The 15,290-nt window shown below is 45.2% G+C and overlaps 1 protein-coding gene across 5 annotated transcripts in view; it reads left to right on the top strand.

Moving 5' to 3' along the window:
• The window catches only part of SERPINE2 (serpin family E member 2), a 108,048-nt gene that overhangs the window by 80,227 nt on the left and 12,531 nt on the right, over window positions 1-15,290 (top strand). For all 5 annotated transcript variants that reach the window (XM_073581107.1, XM_073581108.1, XM_073581109.1 and 2 more), the window contains 4 exons: window positions 3,629-3,824; window positions 4,172-4,272; window positions 11,402-11,488; window positions 14,703-14,786. In XM_073581107.1, coding sequence (XP_073437208.1) covers window positions 3,629-3,824; window positions 4,172-4,272; window positions 11,402-11,488; window positions 14,703-14,786 — 468 coding nt within the window. The remainder of the gene's footprint in view (window positions 1-3,628; window positions 3,825-4,171; window positions 4,273-11,401; window positions 11,489-14,702; window positions 14,787-15,290) is intronic.

Here is a 15,290-nt window from a genome sequence, read left to right on the forward strand (position 1 = left end):
TGCAATTTTCTTGATGGTCTGGGGCGACCCACATTACCACCTGGGTCCAAAACTGAGGTTTATTTTTAGCCAAAGGAGTAGCATCAATCCCCCTCAAAGGGATAGGCGTCTGCAGAGGTGTCATCGGAAATCCACAACGTTTAGCAAAATCCAAGTCCATTAGGTTTAGGGCTGCTCCCGAATCCACAAAAGCCTTGGCGGAAAATGTGGACAGGGAGCAGATCAGAGTAATAGCCAGAAGAAACTTAGGTTGAACACCACCAACAGAAAACGTGTGTGCAAAGCGTTTCTCTCGTTTAGGACAGACGGAGATAATATGCGAGGCATCTCCACAGAAAAAACACAACTTATTACGCCTTCTGAACTCCTGTCGCTGCTCTCTGGAAAAAACTCTATCACATTGCATAGGTTCAGACATTTGTTCAACAGGTGGCAACACCTCTCGTGCAGCTTTGCGTTCGCGCAAACGCCGATCAACCTGAATGGCTAATGACCTAGAATCGTCAAGACCAGAGGGAACCGGAAATCCCACCATAGTATCTTTTACGGCTTCTGACAACCCCTTCCGAAAGAGAGCAGCCAAGGCATTATCATTCCAGGTAGTAAGTACTGCCCACTTTCGGAATTTTTGACAGTACAATTCTGCAGGATCACGACCCTGGTTCAATGCCAGCAGGGTCTTTTCAGCCTGATCAATGGCATTAGGTTCGTCATACAACAACCCTAAGGCCTGAAAAAATGCGTTCACATTAGTCAGAATAGGATCTTCTGGTTTCAAAGAAAACGCCCAATCCTGGGGATCGCCACGCAGCAAAGAGATGACCATTTTAACCTGCTGCACGGAGCTCCCTGACGAGTTAGGCTTCAAGGCAAAAAATAATTTACAATTATTTTTGAAATTCAAAAATTTAGACCGATCCCCAAAAAATACATCAGGTGTAGGAATCTTTGGTTCAGCAGCATGTGAATGAGCAAGGTAGGCGGAAATTCCCCGCACTTCCGCAGCGAGCTGCTCCACACGATCAGACAATTGCTTTATCTCCATTGAGGGAAAAAAAAATTCCCCCTACGGCCTCAGAGATATAGAGGAAAAAATATACAATTCTTTCCTGCTATTGAGTACCCTAGGATCTGCGGTATGGCGGGTGATTCTGTTATGATTGAGTCACCGTAGGAGGCAGACACAAAAATAGAAGCTACGTCCAGAAAACCAGAGAAGTTGGCAACTATCAGGTTCAGGGGTCTGCAATCTATCAACACAACTAGCAGTAGCCGTGGGGGGTTCCTACGATGCCCTAGACCCCTCGATCACAGCCGGAGCGCTAAATAGCCTAAAGACAGAAAAGGAAATCTAAACTGCCCCAGAGCAGACCCCAAAGTAAAAGGCAGCCCCCAACATATAATGACGGTGAAGCAAGATGAAAAAACACTCACACAGATAGAAAGATAGGCTGAGCAAACGATGGGGCCCAAGCTAGCTAAACAGAACAGGAAAGGAAGGTTGCTGTCTGCAATCTGCCAAAACCCTATCAAAGACATAAGCCAACAAGCTGATATGAAAAAGACCCTGAAGCAGCTAGGCTTCAAAAACTAAATCAGCACTCAGGTATTTTCAGAAGACAGAGCTAAAGGAATTCAGCACACCCCAGCAGGGAATGGCAGAAATACAGAAAAACCAAGCAAAACAAAGTCTAAGCACAAATGCAAAAGGCCGAGCAGAAAACTTAGCTTTAGAGGAGCAGGAATTCAGACTGGTCTCCAAGGATCCCACAGAGAAATCGCCCGCAGGGCAGAAGGGTGTCGGCAGCCTTATATCCAGTCAGTAACTCCACTCAGCCAGTCATCATCATCAGACTCAGGTGTTTGATAATCAGGCTCACTACCTTTCTTTACCAGAAGAGGGAGTTCCTCGGGCCTCAGTAGTGAAGGGGAAAATGAACTCACAACAGGGGAGTATCCCTATCTGGTTAACATTTAGTTTTAGTATGTTTAAAAAAAAAAAAAAGAGAGGTAAAAGAAAAAAAAATCTGTTTTGATAAAAATGTGTTGCAGCAAATATGGAAAAGTGTGTAGTGAATTTGAAATGTTAAGGTGTTAAAAAAAAAAAAGTGTCCAACAGGTCCCAGGTACGTGGAGTATGATGACCACGGCTTACTCAAGTTGACAGGACAACGAGACAGGAAGAAGGTAGACAGGCCGGGGTATTTGAGTCAGGCCCTCAGTGCGGCCCATGCCACTACATTTGGTGTAGTTCCGGGTATGAGGGTCTGTGTGACCAAGGGGTTTGTGTGACTAAGAGGTCTGTGTGACCGAGACGCCGACCATGACTTGTTTTACAATGCCAGGTCCCTGACACCACGTACACCCCAGGAGAATAGGACGAGATTGTCGAGGACAACAATGGTTAAAGGAAGGGAGAATGTGCAGAGGTTGATCTGGTGGATGGATCTGCCTTTAGTGGTAGGCAGAGGGATAGCTCAGCGTAGGAATGGAAGTGCTGAGATGAAGAGGAAATGGGTGCCGTGCTGTAGAGTGACCATTAGAGGGCAGTGGTGAGCGGAGAAGAAAGTGGTTATTTAACTGCCATGGGTCAAGGTCATTGTCATTGGTAAGAGGTCTCTGTCAGGTGATAGTGGGCGGAGCTACCAGGGCAGGTAGTATAAAGGCTGAGGGAAGGTTCCAGTCAGCCAGGGGAGCTCACTAGATAGGAGGGTCTGCTGTGAAGTGAAAGGCAGCGGAGGGCCCTTAGAGAGGATCTGAAAGGAGAGACGGTCACGGGGAGTGGCCCAAAAGACAGCAGCGGCAGACAGAGACTGTCTGAGTGACAAGTAACGGTGTACTCTGAACGGTGAAGCGCTGTGGTGGAAGTGCCTAGGGCAGCCATAGTGAGGAGAGCCACAGAGGACGCCATGACGGTGAAACAGAGGAAGTGAAGGTACCCGGGTCTGTGTAAAAAGGAAGTGTGTAATTCCTGTGACAAAGTGCTGGGAGTAGTCAAAGAACGGTGAATAAACACAGACCTGTTGAACTCCATTTCTGTCTCAAGTCTCCAGTCTGTCGGCGTCAAGAAGTGGGTCACCCCCCCCCCCCCAGTTCTGTGGGATCAGCACACCTTCCCCGCCTATCAGCATCAACAACAGTAGATCATGCCCTCGCTCAGCCCGACCACTACACCATCCTCTTTTGTAGCTGACGCAGGAGCCTTTAGCTGACTCTGGCATTACGGACAAATTCTCTTTAACTGATAAATGGCAGCCGCAGTTCTCAAGATTAAAGACAACTTCTTCTGGACTGTGGGTGCAAGTTAATGTCAAAAGATTTTTGAGGTGTTTTTTTTTTTTTTTTTTGCTTAAGTGCGTTCATTTTTGGCTAAAACATTTGTTGCAACTTTGATCTTCTACTAAACAATCTTTTAAACTGATTTAGGCCTAAATCAAAGGGTTTTAGACCCTGTTGGATTCAATGGTAACTAATTCTGCAGTATATGTTCAGTGAAACCAAGCCTTTACGAGCTCAACCATCCAAAATGTCCAAACATACTTTATTCCCCCTTGTTATATAGTTTCTAATTTTTATTGGGCACATTGAGGTAGTTACATTTATATATATTTTTTATATTAAAATACAGGATCTGCAAGTACTCCCAGTGGTCTGTGGTACAATGTAATAGAGCTGCCTTATCATGGAGGGAGTGTGAGCATGTTGGTGGCACTTCCTACAGATGAAAGCACTTTACTGTCTGCCATCATACCACACATTAGTACAAAAACTCTGCAAAGCTGGATGACGATGACCCCAAAGAGAGTACAGCTGATTTTGCCTAAGTAAGCGGCTATTTCTTAATTTTAAAATATTTGATATCTTGAGTATGTGTTCAAAATAGTCGTATTCTAAGACATTTCCTTTAGGGCATGTCTGCTAAGTTGCTAACCATACAATATCCATCCTAGAAGCTGTGTTGACTAGTAATTAGTGAAGATTGACCAAGTTGTATTGTTGCTCTTTTTGTGGGTCTTTTGTGGCCCAGAATTACATTTTAAAAAACTTCCACTAAGAATGAATATTGGTGTTTTCCATTTGGCAATCGAAGACATTTCCCATTTGTGGATCACTGCTATGACTAGAATTCTGCGTATATGATGCATTTTTTAATCCACCATGTTCATTCTAGATTCACAGTGGAGGCTGATGCTGATCTGAAGGAACCTCTTAGAAACCTTGGCATCACTGACATGTTTGACTCCTATAAGGCGAATTTTACTCGGATTACTAGTAAGTTGGAAAAGCCATAGCTACAGCTATTAAAGGCAACCTGTCGGATCTCCCATGGCCTCCAACCCAGCAGCATTCAGCCATGTGCGATTAAACTCCCTCCCTAACCAGCCCCGTATAACCTAATTCAGTTAAATAACCTCTGCTTTTCCTATGCTAGTGAAGACTTTGAGTAGTCGATGGGGCATTTAGTGTCTGAAAGTAGTCAGCCCTCTATCACTGTTTTCATGCCCTGTGGGTGTGATAACATAAATTTCACTAGCCGGCATCATTGCCACTAATGCAAATCTAGCGCATGCGCACCGATCATTAAGGCAGTGTCACTGCGTCTCTGAAGCCGGGTGTATGCTTTATCATTCCCACAGGACACATGATAATGTGGAAATAGGGCTCACTAGTCTGGGGCAACTAATTAGTCAAAGCCCTCATTAGCATAGGAAAAGCGCTAGTTATAAACGATTTTTTAAAAACGTTCATGTAACTGAATTATATTATGCAGGGCTGGTTTGAGAGGGAGTTTAATCACACGTGGCTGAATTCTGTTGGACTGGAGGGCATGGGGGACTACCATCATTTTTATTTCCTGACACAACCTCCTGTATAATGTGTTCATTTTTGTCCTTTTGTTTTGATATAACATCATAGTGTAAGATAAACTGGTTGCTATAATATGCTGCCTGACATTCGTCCGCCCTTCCCTCACTCCAAAAGGCCGTAAGTTATCCATACCAACAAGTCATAAAGGGGTTGTCCACTATTTCTATAATGATGACGTATACATTGTTCACCATTATCAGATGAGTGGGGCTCTAACACCCCTTAGCCTCATGTGGCGCCCCCGAGGCTCAGTCGCCACAGAGGTACTGCACCTTCTCCTAAGGTGTAGTGCCCCACCATCCAGGTAAGGTGGGAACTCCTTTCCACGCTCCAACACTCGCACCCCACACAACAGGGTAGTTCTGCACAACCACATTGCGGCTCAGTGCTTAGAGAGTAGCAGAGCACCTCTGGTGGTTCCCTGCTTGGAACACTGGATGTGCTGGGAGGTGGGTGGAGTTGAGAGACATAAAAGAGTGGGAAAGGGTAGGATGACGGGTCAGTCTGACAGGAGGTCAGTGAGGAAGGAAGCCACTCGGGAGGAGTGGGGATCCCTGGAAGAAGGGATGGAGGAAGGTGTGCTGCAGCTGCCTCAGTGATCTGAGACAGCTGGCACGGGAAAGGAAAAGGAGAAAGACTTAGAACTGCAACCTAAGCTTCCATAAGAGAGAGAGGGACTAGTACGGAACGAAGGAGTAGGAGAACAGTGGGTTGGAAGAGGAACCCTGCCTATAGGTCCTCAGCGCAAGGCCGGGGCCCAGTCCAGGAGGTTTAATGGACACTTATGGTTCTGCAGCAGACACCGGTGGAGTAGTTGGCTGTAAATGCACTACTCCCATCTAAGACTTGGGGCACAACAGGAACTGATTAGAGAGCCGGGACTCAGGAGAAGGGAGTCCCCGAAGCAGGCTACAGCTGTCTGCCGTACAAGTAGAGTTCTTGGGAACATCTGTAAAGAGTAACTCCAGGGTACCACGGTACTGGAGATCTTCACACCTTAAGGCGTTCAGGAAAGGTACACGGCGGAGTGTTGGAGAGGAGCTTTCCATCTGGCCTGGAGGTTGGCTGAGTCTCTGACCCGGAGGACACGAATCGGAGGCAGGCACCCTTGTGTACCGCAGACTGTGAGTTAAGCCTTGGAACTGCAAGCCTTGGTGTCCTCCATTCATTCTTGCGTCAACCAGCTCAGCACTGCTACATCTGGGTACCATCCTTTACACTGCCCTGGGACATCAGCCCTGCCTGTGGAGGGCTATACCATCACTGCTGCACCACACCATCTGTCCCAGAGGACCTGTCTGCAGCGTCGGCTTAACACCTCCCTTGTCGAGTACCACAGGTGGCATCACAAATTATTCTATTCCATTTCATTAACTACATTTCCCCATTACTTGGGCGCCCAGGGCCACGGGCCGGGTCACCGCTGCTGTGACACATCCCCAGGACACCGGCCCGGTACCGAGTACCCCACGGCCCTGGGAGGGCGACCCACTCACCCATCAGATGTGGCACCGACCAGATAGAAGTAATGTAGATAGCTCTGTTCGCTGTTTAGCGGCCGGTTGCTGTGAACTGCTGCTCAGTTCTTATTAATTTTAAAGTACCCAAGAACGGCCACTACACAGCGTAAGGAGCTGTGCTGTTCTGCTCTGTACATTGCTTCCATCCGTCTGCTGCCGATAGGTGGGGTTGCAAGGTTTCAAAACCCTGAATAGGTGAGGTTGCCAGGTGTCAGAACCCTGGTAGGTGGGGCTACCAGCTGTCAGGCCCCTGTGTTTCCTTGAAAATAAGTCTCCAAAAATCCTGCAAAAATCATGCCAAAGCCCATTTTGGGGTATACTCAAAATATAAGCCCTACTCCTATAATAAGTTCTAGTTAGTCAGGACCAGCATTCGAGTGGGTGTGGGTCGAAAACCAGGCATTTGTCTAGGGCCACCACTCTTGGGTGCAAACAGCATTTCTATTCTGGGGTTAAAATTGCTTAAGGCCCTTGGGTGCTACTAAAACTTTCAGATATGTAAGGGGAGCACCGAAGGGGATACTGGTATGGAGACTTTTTTTTTTCAAGGCAATGCTCCATGAGATACAAATAAGGTGGATTACGTTACTTTTCATACTTTTTTCCATACTTTTTTTCATACTTTTTTTGTCTTTTAAATAAATCCCCTTGAGCTTCATCTAAGTCAGGGGTCCCCATCCTGTAGCTGAGGAATAATGTGGCTCGTGGGTCCATGATCTTTAGCTTGCATCTGTCTGCCAGCTTGCTGCATTTACACCTGGTCTATCAATCCGCTATAATGAGAGAATCTGCAGATGGTGACTTCTTGGAGTAGCCTCACACAAGAGCAGATCTTGGTGCACATTTACTGGCTTTGGGGTGTAGAGATAAATATGGTGAGCTGGATAAGATAATACGGAATGGGGGTAAGGTGGGGACCCCTAGATGTTAAAATCTATCACTGTGAGGGGCACACGATCATGGTGTGATCTCTGTGGGGAAGCTTTGGCTGTCATCACAGTAATGGATGGCACTGGCTGTCGCTTCTCCAAGGTAGGAGGCAGCTCTGTATGTGGCTTACGATCACCTCTGAGTTGAATGTGTCTCTGACAACCCCTTGTCAATCTGCGTGTCTGCCCCTGTTAAAATAATACTCCCCTTACGTGCCAACGGTGTCTGCACTTGCTCTTCTGGAGCTCACGCAATGTTACGTCACGTGATCCTTGCATCCAATCAGAACCAGCTATGCAGTCCTGTCTTCGAATAAATATAACATCAAGTGACCTGTCATAAGCCTATGAGGATGCATATGTAAGCCAAGCACCATATAAAGACCCGCCACAGGACGCCCCGGAGCACGAAAATCTCATTATCGGAAAACTGCAAATGCAAATTAACAAACACCACTAGACGGATTTCATCAACCCAGGTATTCTTTTAATCAGTATGACTATGCTGAACTGACACTGTCTGTAGTTTACGGAGCACAAACCTGCTGACAGGTTCCCTTTAAACACAGGTTGTATTGTAACAAAATAGGTAAAAAGTCAAGGGGTGTGAATACTTTTGTAAGTCACTGTTTTTATATTTTAATGGGGGCAAACACTGATTGAAAAGTTGCCCTAGTAGCCTCTTTTTATGGTTAGAAAAAAATCTAAGGCATCTTATGCCACCATCAAGCTTTGTGCTCTGTACAGATGAGGGTCAAGAGCCCACAAAACAGTAACTGCTACAGATGGGACGATGATTTAGTAATGAACTGCTTTTCATAGATGCATACAGAGAATCTTATTTCTTGTACACTGCTGCCATCTGATGTCAAAGACTGGAATAAGTCAGCAGCGGGAACATCTGTGATCACATCTGGTAGGAAAACATCTCATAGAGTTCTCACACAAATATACTGTGGACTTCAGATTTACCAAGAGGACTTGTGCTTCCTAAGTTTGGGGAACGCTGTGGCTTGATGCTGCAATGGGTCATCGGTAGTGTTGAGCATTCCGATACCGCAAGTATCGGGTATCGGCCGATACTTGCTGTATCGGAATTCCGATACCGACTTCCGATATTTTTTCAATATCGGAATTCGGCATCGGAATCGGAAGTTCAGTTGATTGACGGCCTGACGTCATCATGATGCGCGGTGTGTGCGCATCATGATGCGCCGTCATTTCGGGCCTTCCGGGGGTCTCTGCCGGCCTGCCGGGGGGCTGTGCCGGCCTGCCGGGGGGCTGTGTGGACTGCCCGGGGTCTCTGCCGGCCTGCCGGGGGGCTGTGCCGGCCTGCCGGTGGTCTGTGCACCCTGTGGGGGTCTGTACCGGCCTGCCGGGGGGCTGTGCCGGCCTGCCGGGGGGCTGTGCTGATGTCCGGGGGTCTGTGCAAGCATCGTCCGATGGGACTACAAGTCCCATCGGGCGATGCCTGCTACCATGACAGTGATTGACACATTAGCCAATGATGGGACAGTAGTAGTCCCATCATCCGGCTAATGTGTTAAATGTTAAAAAAAAAAAAAAAAAATACTACATACATACTACATGCATGCTACATACATACTACATGCTACATACATACTACATATATACTACATGCATGCTACATACATACTACATGCTACATACTACATATATACTACATACATACTACATACATGCTACATACATACTACATGCATGCTACATACATACTACATGCATGCTACATACATACTACATATATACTACATACATGCTACATACATACTGCATGCTACATACATACTACATACATACTACATACATACTACATGCATGCTACATGCATGCTACATACATACTACATACATACTACATACATACTACATGCATGCTACATGCATGCTACATGCATACTACATGCTACATACATACCACATACATACTACATGCATGCTACATGCATGCTACATACATACTACATGCTACATACATACCACATACATACTACATACATGCTACATATATACTACATGCATGCTACATACATACTACATATATACTACATGCATGCTACATACATACTACATACATACAATACATACATAGACATACAGTACATATAACATAGAGTAACATACTTACCAATACTTGTCACATTGTTCCCCGAAGCCATTGTCTTTCCGGAATAAATATTAACATAACAAACCACAAAAATACTCACCCACGATCCGAAGCAGTCCACGAGTGTGTCCCACGACGATCTTGGGTAGAGAACTGCAGCATCAGCTGTTGCTGCCGTTCTCTACGGGCTGCAGGAATCCAATGACGGAAGGTAGGTATCCTTCCGCACTGTATTCCTCCGCCACTTAAAAAAAAAAAAGTCCCTAGTCTCACTTTATGCCATTGCTGCGTGGGAATTTCCCACACAGCAATGGCATAAAGTGAGACTAGGGACTTTTTTTTTTTTAAGTGGCGGAGGAATACAGTGCGGAAGGATACCTACCTTCCGTCATTGGATTCCTGCAGCCAGTAGAGAACGGCAGCAACAGCTGATGCTGCAGTTCTCTACCCAAGATCGTCGTGGGACACACTCGTGGACTGCTTCGGATCGTGGGTGAGTATTTTTGTGGTTTGTTATGTTAATATTTATTCCGGAAAGACAATGGCTTCGGGGAACAATGTGACAAGTATTGGTAAGTATGTTACTCTATGTTATATGTACTGTATGTCTATGTATGTATTGTATGAATGTATTGTATGTATGTAGTATATATGTGGTATGTATGTAGCATGCATGTAGTATATATGTAGTATGTATGTAGCATGCATGTAGTATATATGTAGTATGTATGTAGCATGTAGTATGTATGTAGCATGCATGTAGTATATATGTAGTATGTATGTAGCATGTAGTATGTATGTAGCATGTAGTATGTATGTAGCATGCATGTAGTATATATGTAGCATGCATGTAGTATATATGTAGCATGCATGTAGTATATATGTAGCATGCATGTAGTATGTATATGGTATGTATGTAGCATGTAGTATGTATGTAGCATGCATGTAGTATATATGTGTTATGTATGTGGTATGTATGTAGCATGCATGTAGTATGTATGTTGTATGTAGTATGAATGTAGCATGTATGTAGTATGCATGTTGTATGTATGTAGCATGTAATTTTTTTTTTTTTTTTTTTTTTTTTTTTTTACATTTAACACATTAGCCGGATGATGGGACTACTACTGTCCCATCATTGGCTAATGTGTCAATCACTGTCATGGTAGCAGGCATCGCCCGATGGGACTTGTAGTCCCATCGGACGATGCCTGCACAGACCCCTGGAGCCTGCACAGACCCCTGGAGCCTGCACAGACCACCGGCAGGCCGGCACAGCCCCCCGGCAGGCCGGCACAGCCCCCCGGAGCCTGCACAGCCCCCCGGCAGGCCGGCACAGCCCCCCGGCAGGCCGGCACAGCCCCCCGGAGCCTGCACAGACCACCGGCAGGCCGGCACAGACCACCGGAGCCTGCACAGACCCCCTGGCAGGCCGGCACAGCCCCCCGAAAGGCCCGTACAGACCCCAGAGAGGCTGTACAAGGGCAGGAAAGGGTTTTTCTTATTCCGATACCGGAAGTCCCATAGACTTGAATGGGACTTCCGGTATCGGAATCGGCGATACCGATACTTTTTTTAAAGATCGGCCGATACCATCCGATACGATACTTTGAAGTATCGGACGGTATCGCTCAACTCTAGTCATCGGTGTACTGTAATCCTGATGGCCTATGTGATTGTTTCAACATCAGATCTTTTGTCGCCATCTACTGGACATAAAGATAAATCAGTTTAGTCTCTGATTTTAGGCAAAAGATTTCAAATCTGCGAATTGATGTGTTTTTTTGTTCTTATGTTTTTGTATTTCTGTATTGTAATAAACTTTTTATATTTTAGTTTAGAAAAGGAATCATGCAATAAATGATGCCGGAGATGGTTCACAATGTCCTTTTAAGTGATATATAGAGTATTACAATTGCTATTGCAGTAATTCACTTTGTATCTTTACATTAAAAGGATCGGAGCAAGTCTTTGTTTCCCATATGCTGCAGAAAGCTAAAATTGAAGTGAAAGAGGATGGTACGAAAGCCTCAGCAGCCACCAGTAAGTAACACCATGATAAATAGACAGTCGCCATACCTTCTTCTTTCCAGGCTTGAGAGCTCCTGTGTTTCACTAGTCTGGCCTGGGATCTGGGTGCTGACCCTACTCTTTAGGCTATGTGCACACGTAGCGGAACTCTCGCGGAAGTTACCGCGAGAATTCTGGAATTCCGTTCAGCGGGAAAATCGCATTTTAAATTCCCGCGATTTTCCTGCGGAGCGTAATTAGCTTGCAGAATGCTAGCGTTTTCCAAGCGATCTGGAGCATCGCTTGGAGAACTGATTGACAGGTTGGTCACACTCGTCAAACATAGTGTTTGACTAGTGTGACCAACTTTTTACTACTGAGGCTGCCAATGCAGCATCAGTAGTAAAAGATAAAATGTAAAAAATAATAAAAAAAAATATTGTTATTCTCACCTTCCTGCGTCCCGCGCAGCCTTCCCGCCTCTCTCCACACTCCCGGTCCCAGTAATCCTTTGCGCAAATGACCGCGAGACGTCGCGCTCCCGTGACGTCATCGCAAATGACCGCGAGACGTCGCGCTCCCGCGAGTTCTCGACATCATCGCGGTCATTCTTGCAAAGGATTACTGGGACCGGGAGCTTGGAAAGAGGCGGGAAGGCTGCGCGGGACGCCGGAAGGTGAGAATAACAATATTTTTTATTTTAATTCATTTTTTTACAGGGATATGGTACCCACAGCCCAGATGACAGTCTCCTCTCCTCCATCCGCAAATGTTACTTTTTGCATGGTGGGCACAGCCACATGCGGGAAGTAAGTGGAACAATGCAATCCTATGGGTGCGGGATCGCCGCGATTCCGCTAAATTAATGAGCATGCTGCGTTTTTTACCGCATAGCGATTCCACCGCGGAGAAAACCGCAGCATTAGCACAGCATTGTGGAATCCCATAGGATTGCATGCGATGCTTATTTTTCACGTTTTCGTGGCAAAATCACGCATTTAAAACCGCCGCGAAAACACCGCAACGTGTGAACTCGGCCTTACAGGGAGTGTGTCCTCACAAAATGACTGTTCAAACAAAGCACACCACTTAACAGGGGTCATAGCCCTAATAAAAATCGTAACCTTAGCGTCCAAATCCGTTGCTCCATTGGCAAGAAATTCTTTATTCTAATATGCTAATGAGGAGCTAATGTATCACAGGGTGAGTCGAGCACCACATTGGCATACTTGTGTTTGCACAAATTGTTGTTGTTCAGATATTCTAATGAGGCATTTGGTGCAGCTTCGGTGCACCTAGCACCTCATTAGTAGTGTTGAGCATTCCGATACTGCAAATATCGGGTATCGGCCGATATTTGCTGTATCGGAATTCCGATACCGAGTACCGATATTTTTACAATATCGGATACCGGAATCGGAAGTTCCCATAATGCAATGAGCCAGTGTTGTGGCTGTGATTGGCTGCTGAAATGATGTCATCATGATGCGCGGTCGGTGCGGGCCTGCCGGGGGTCTGTGCGAGCCTGCCGGGGGTTGTGTGTGTGTGTGTGTGTGTGTGTGTGTATGTGGAGGCATCGTCCGATGGAACTACAAGTCCCATCGGGCTATGCCTGCTACAATGACAGTGATTGACACATTAGCCAATGATGGGACAGTAGTAGTCCCATCATCCGGCTAATGTGTTGAATGTAAAAAAAAAAAAAAGCATACATACTACATATATACTACATTCATACAACATACATGCATACATACTACATACATACTACATATACTACATTCTTACAACATACATGCATATGTACTACATACATACTACATATACAGTACTACATTCTTACAACATACATACTACATTCATACATACAATACATACATATAGACATACAGTACATATAACATAGAGTACATACTCACCATCACTTGTCACTTTGATCCCCGAAGCCAGTGTCATAAAAATATTAAAATAACAAACAAGTGATATACTCCCTGATCCGCAGAAATCCACGAGTGTCCCATGACGATCTCCTGCAGTGCATCACTGAGAGGTTACTATGGTTCACTGGTCTCACTTTATGGCAAAAGCTGCGTGGGAACTGTCTCACACAGCAATGCCAAAAGTGAGACTAAGGACTATTTTTTTTTTACAGTGGTGGAGGAATATAGTGCGGAAGGATACCTACCTCCCGTCATTGTATTCCTGGGGCCCCTAGAGAGAGGTGGCATCAGCTGATGCTGCTGTTCTCCACGGGAGATCATCGTGGGACACTCGTGGATTTCTGCAGATCAGGGAGAATATTGGTTGTTTGTTGTTTTAATATTTTTTTAAAGATGACACTGGCTTCGGGGATCAAAGTGACAAGTGATAGTGAGTATGTACTCTGTTATATGTACTGTATGTATGTATTGTATGAATGTAGGAATGTATTGTATGTAGTATGTATGTTGTATGTCTGTAGCATGTTTTATGTATGTTGTATGAATGTAGTATGTATGTAGCATGTAGTATGTATGTTGTACGTATGTATGAAGTATGTATGTTGTATGAATGAATGTAGTATGAATGTTTTATATATGTCGTATGTATGTTTTTTGTTTTTTTTTTCACATTCAACACATTAGCCGGATGATGGGACTACTACTGCCCCATCATTGGCTAATGTGTCAATCACTGTCATTGTAGCAGGCATAGCCCGATGGGACTTGTAGTCCCATCGGACGATGCCTGCGCACACACACGCATAGACCCCCGGCAGGCCCCCGAGAGGCCCGTACAGACCCCGCACACACAGACGCACAGTGTCCGCCCACGCACCGCCCACTCCCCCCCCCCCCCCCCCCCTCCTCCCGAACTGGATGTGCAAGTAAAGAAAGGGATTTTTTTAATTCCGATATTTCTGTCCCATTGACTTGAATGGGGTTTCCGGTATCGGTATCGGAATCGGCAATGCCCGATACTTTTTGGGTATCGGTCCGATCCAATCCGATCCGATACTTCATGGTATCGGATGGTATCGCTCAACATTACTCATTAGCATATTTGAATAAAGAATTTCTTGTGGAAATGCAGCAATGGATTTGGACATTAAAGTTTGACTTTTTTCTTTTTATACTAGGGCTATATCCCCTTTTGAAATGCTGTTCTTGGTTGGAACAGTCATTTCGTGCAGACATATGCTCCCTACTGATGGGTTTATGCCCAGATTGCAGAAGAATAGGTAAATAATAGTTCTTTTCATTTACAGCGGCAATTTTAATAGCAAGATCCTCTCCTCCTTGGTTTATAGTGGACAGACCATTCTTGTTTTTCATCAGACATAACCCAACAGGTGAGCGTTTCTGTCTTCATACCTAATTTTTCATAGTGTAAGATTGGGAATGTGCACGCGTTTACAGTACTAGCGGCAGATTTTTAACTGCAAAAAAACAGCGTTGACAAAAAACCTGTAAAATTTGGGCATTTTTTTAATTGCGTTTTTGCTTGCATTTTTCTCAGTGCACTTGAATGGTTGAAAAATGCTGCAAAAACACAAACAAGAAACCTTACCCTGCAGATTTAAAAAAATAAAAAAATGCCTTCAAATTAAAAAAGCAGCATGGCATAAAATCTCATTCACTTTTTCTGGTTGTGTAAAATGTTATGTTTTTCCACTTAAAAATGCAATGTGTAAACAAGCCACTAACCAGATGTCATCCAGATGTTTTTAAGAGGAGAAAGGGAAAAATCTGCGGTCGTGCTCCTCTGGGGGTGGCTTATCTCCAGGGGGAACATAAGCATCCACTGTTTGGCCCTAAAGGTACTGTCACACTTAGCGATGGACCAGCGATCCCGA

This window comes from Dendrobates tinctorius, unplaced genomic scaffold (genome assembly GCF_039654945.1).
Source record: "Dendrobates tinctorius isolate UK_male_01 unplaced genomic scaffold, ASM3965494v1 ptg000069l, whole genome shotgun sequence".
Classification (NCBI taxonomy): Eukaryota; Metazoa; Chordata; class Amphibia; order Anura; family Dendrobatidae; genus Dendrobates; species Dendrobates tinctorius.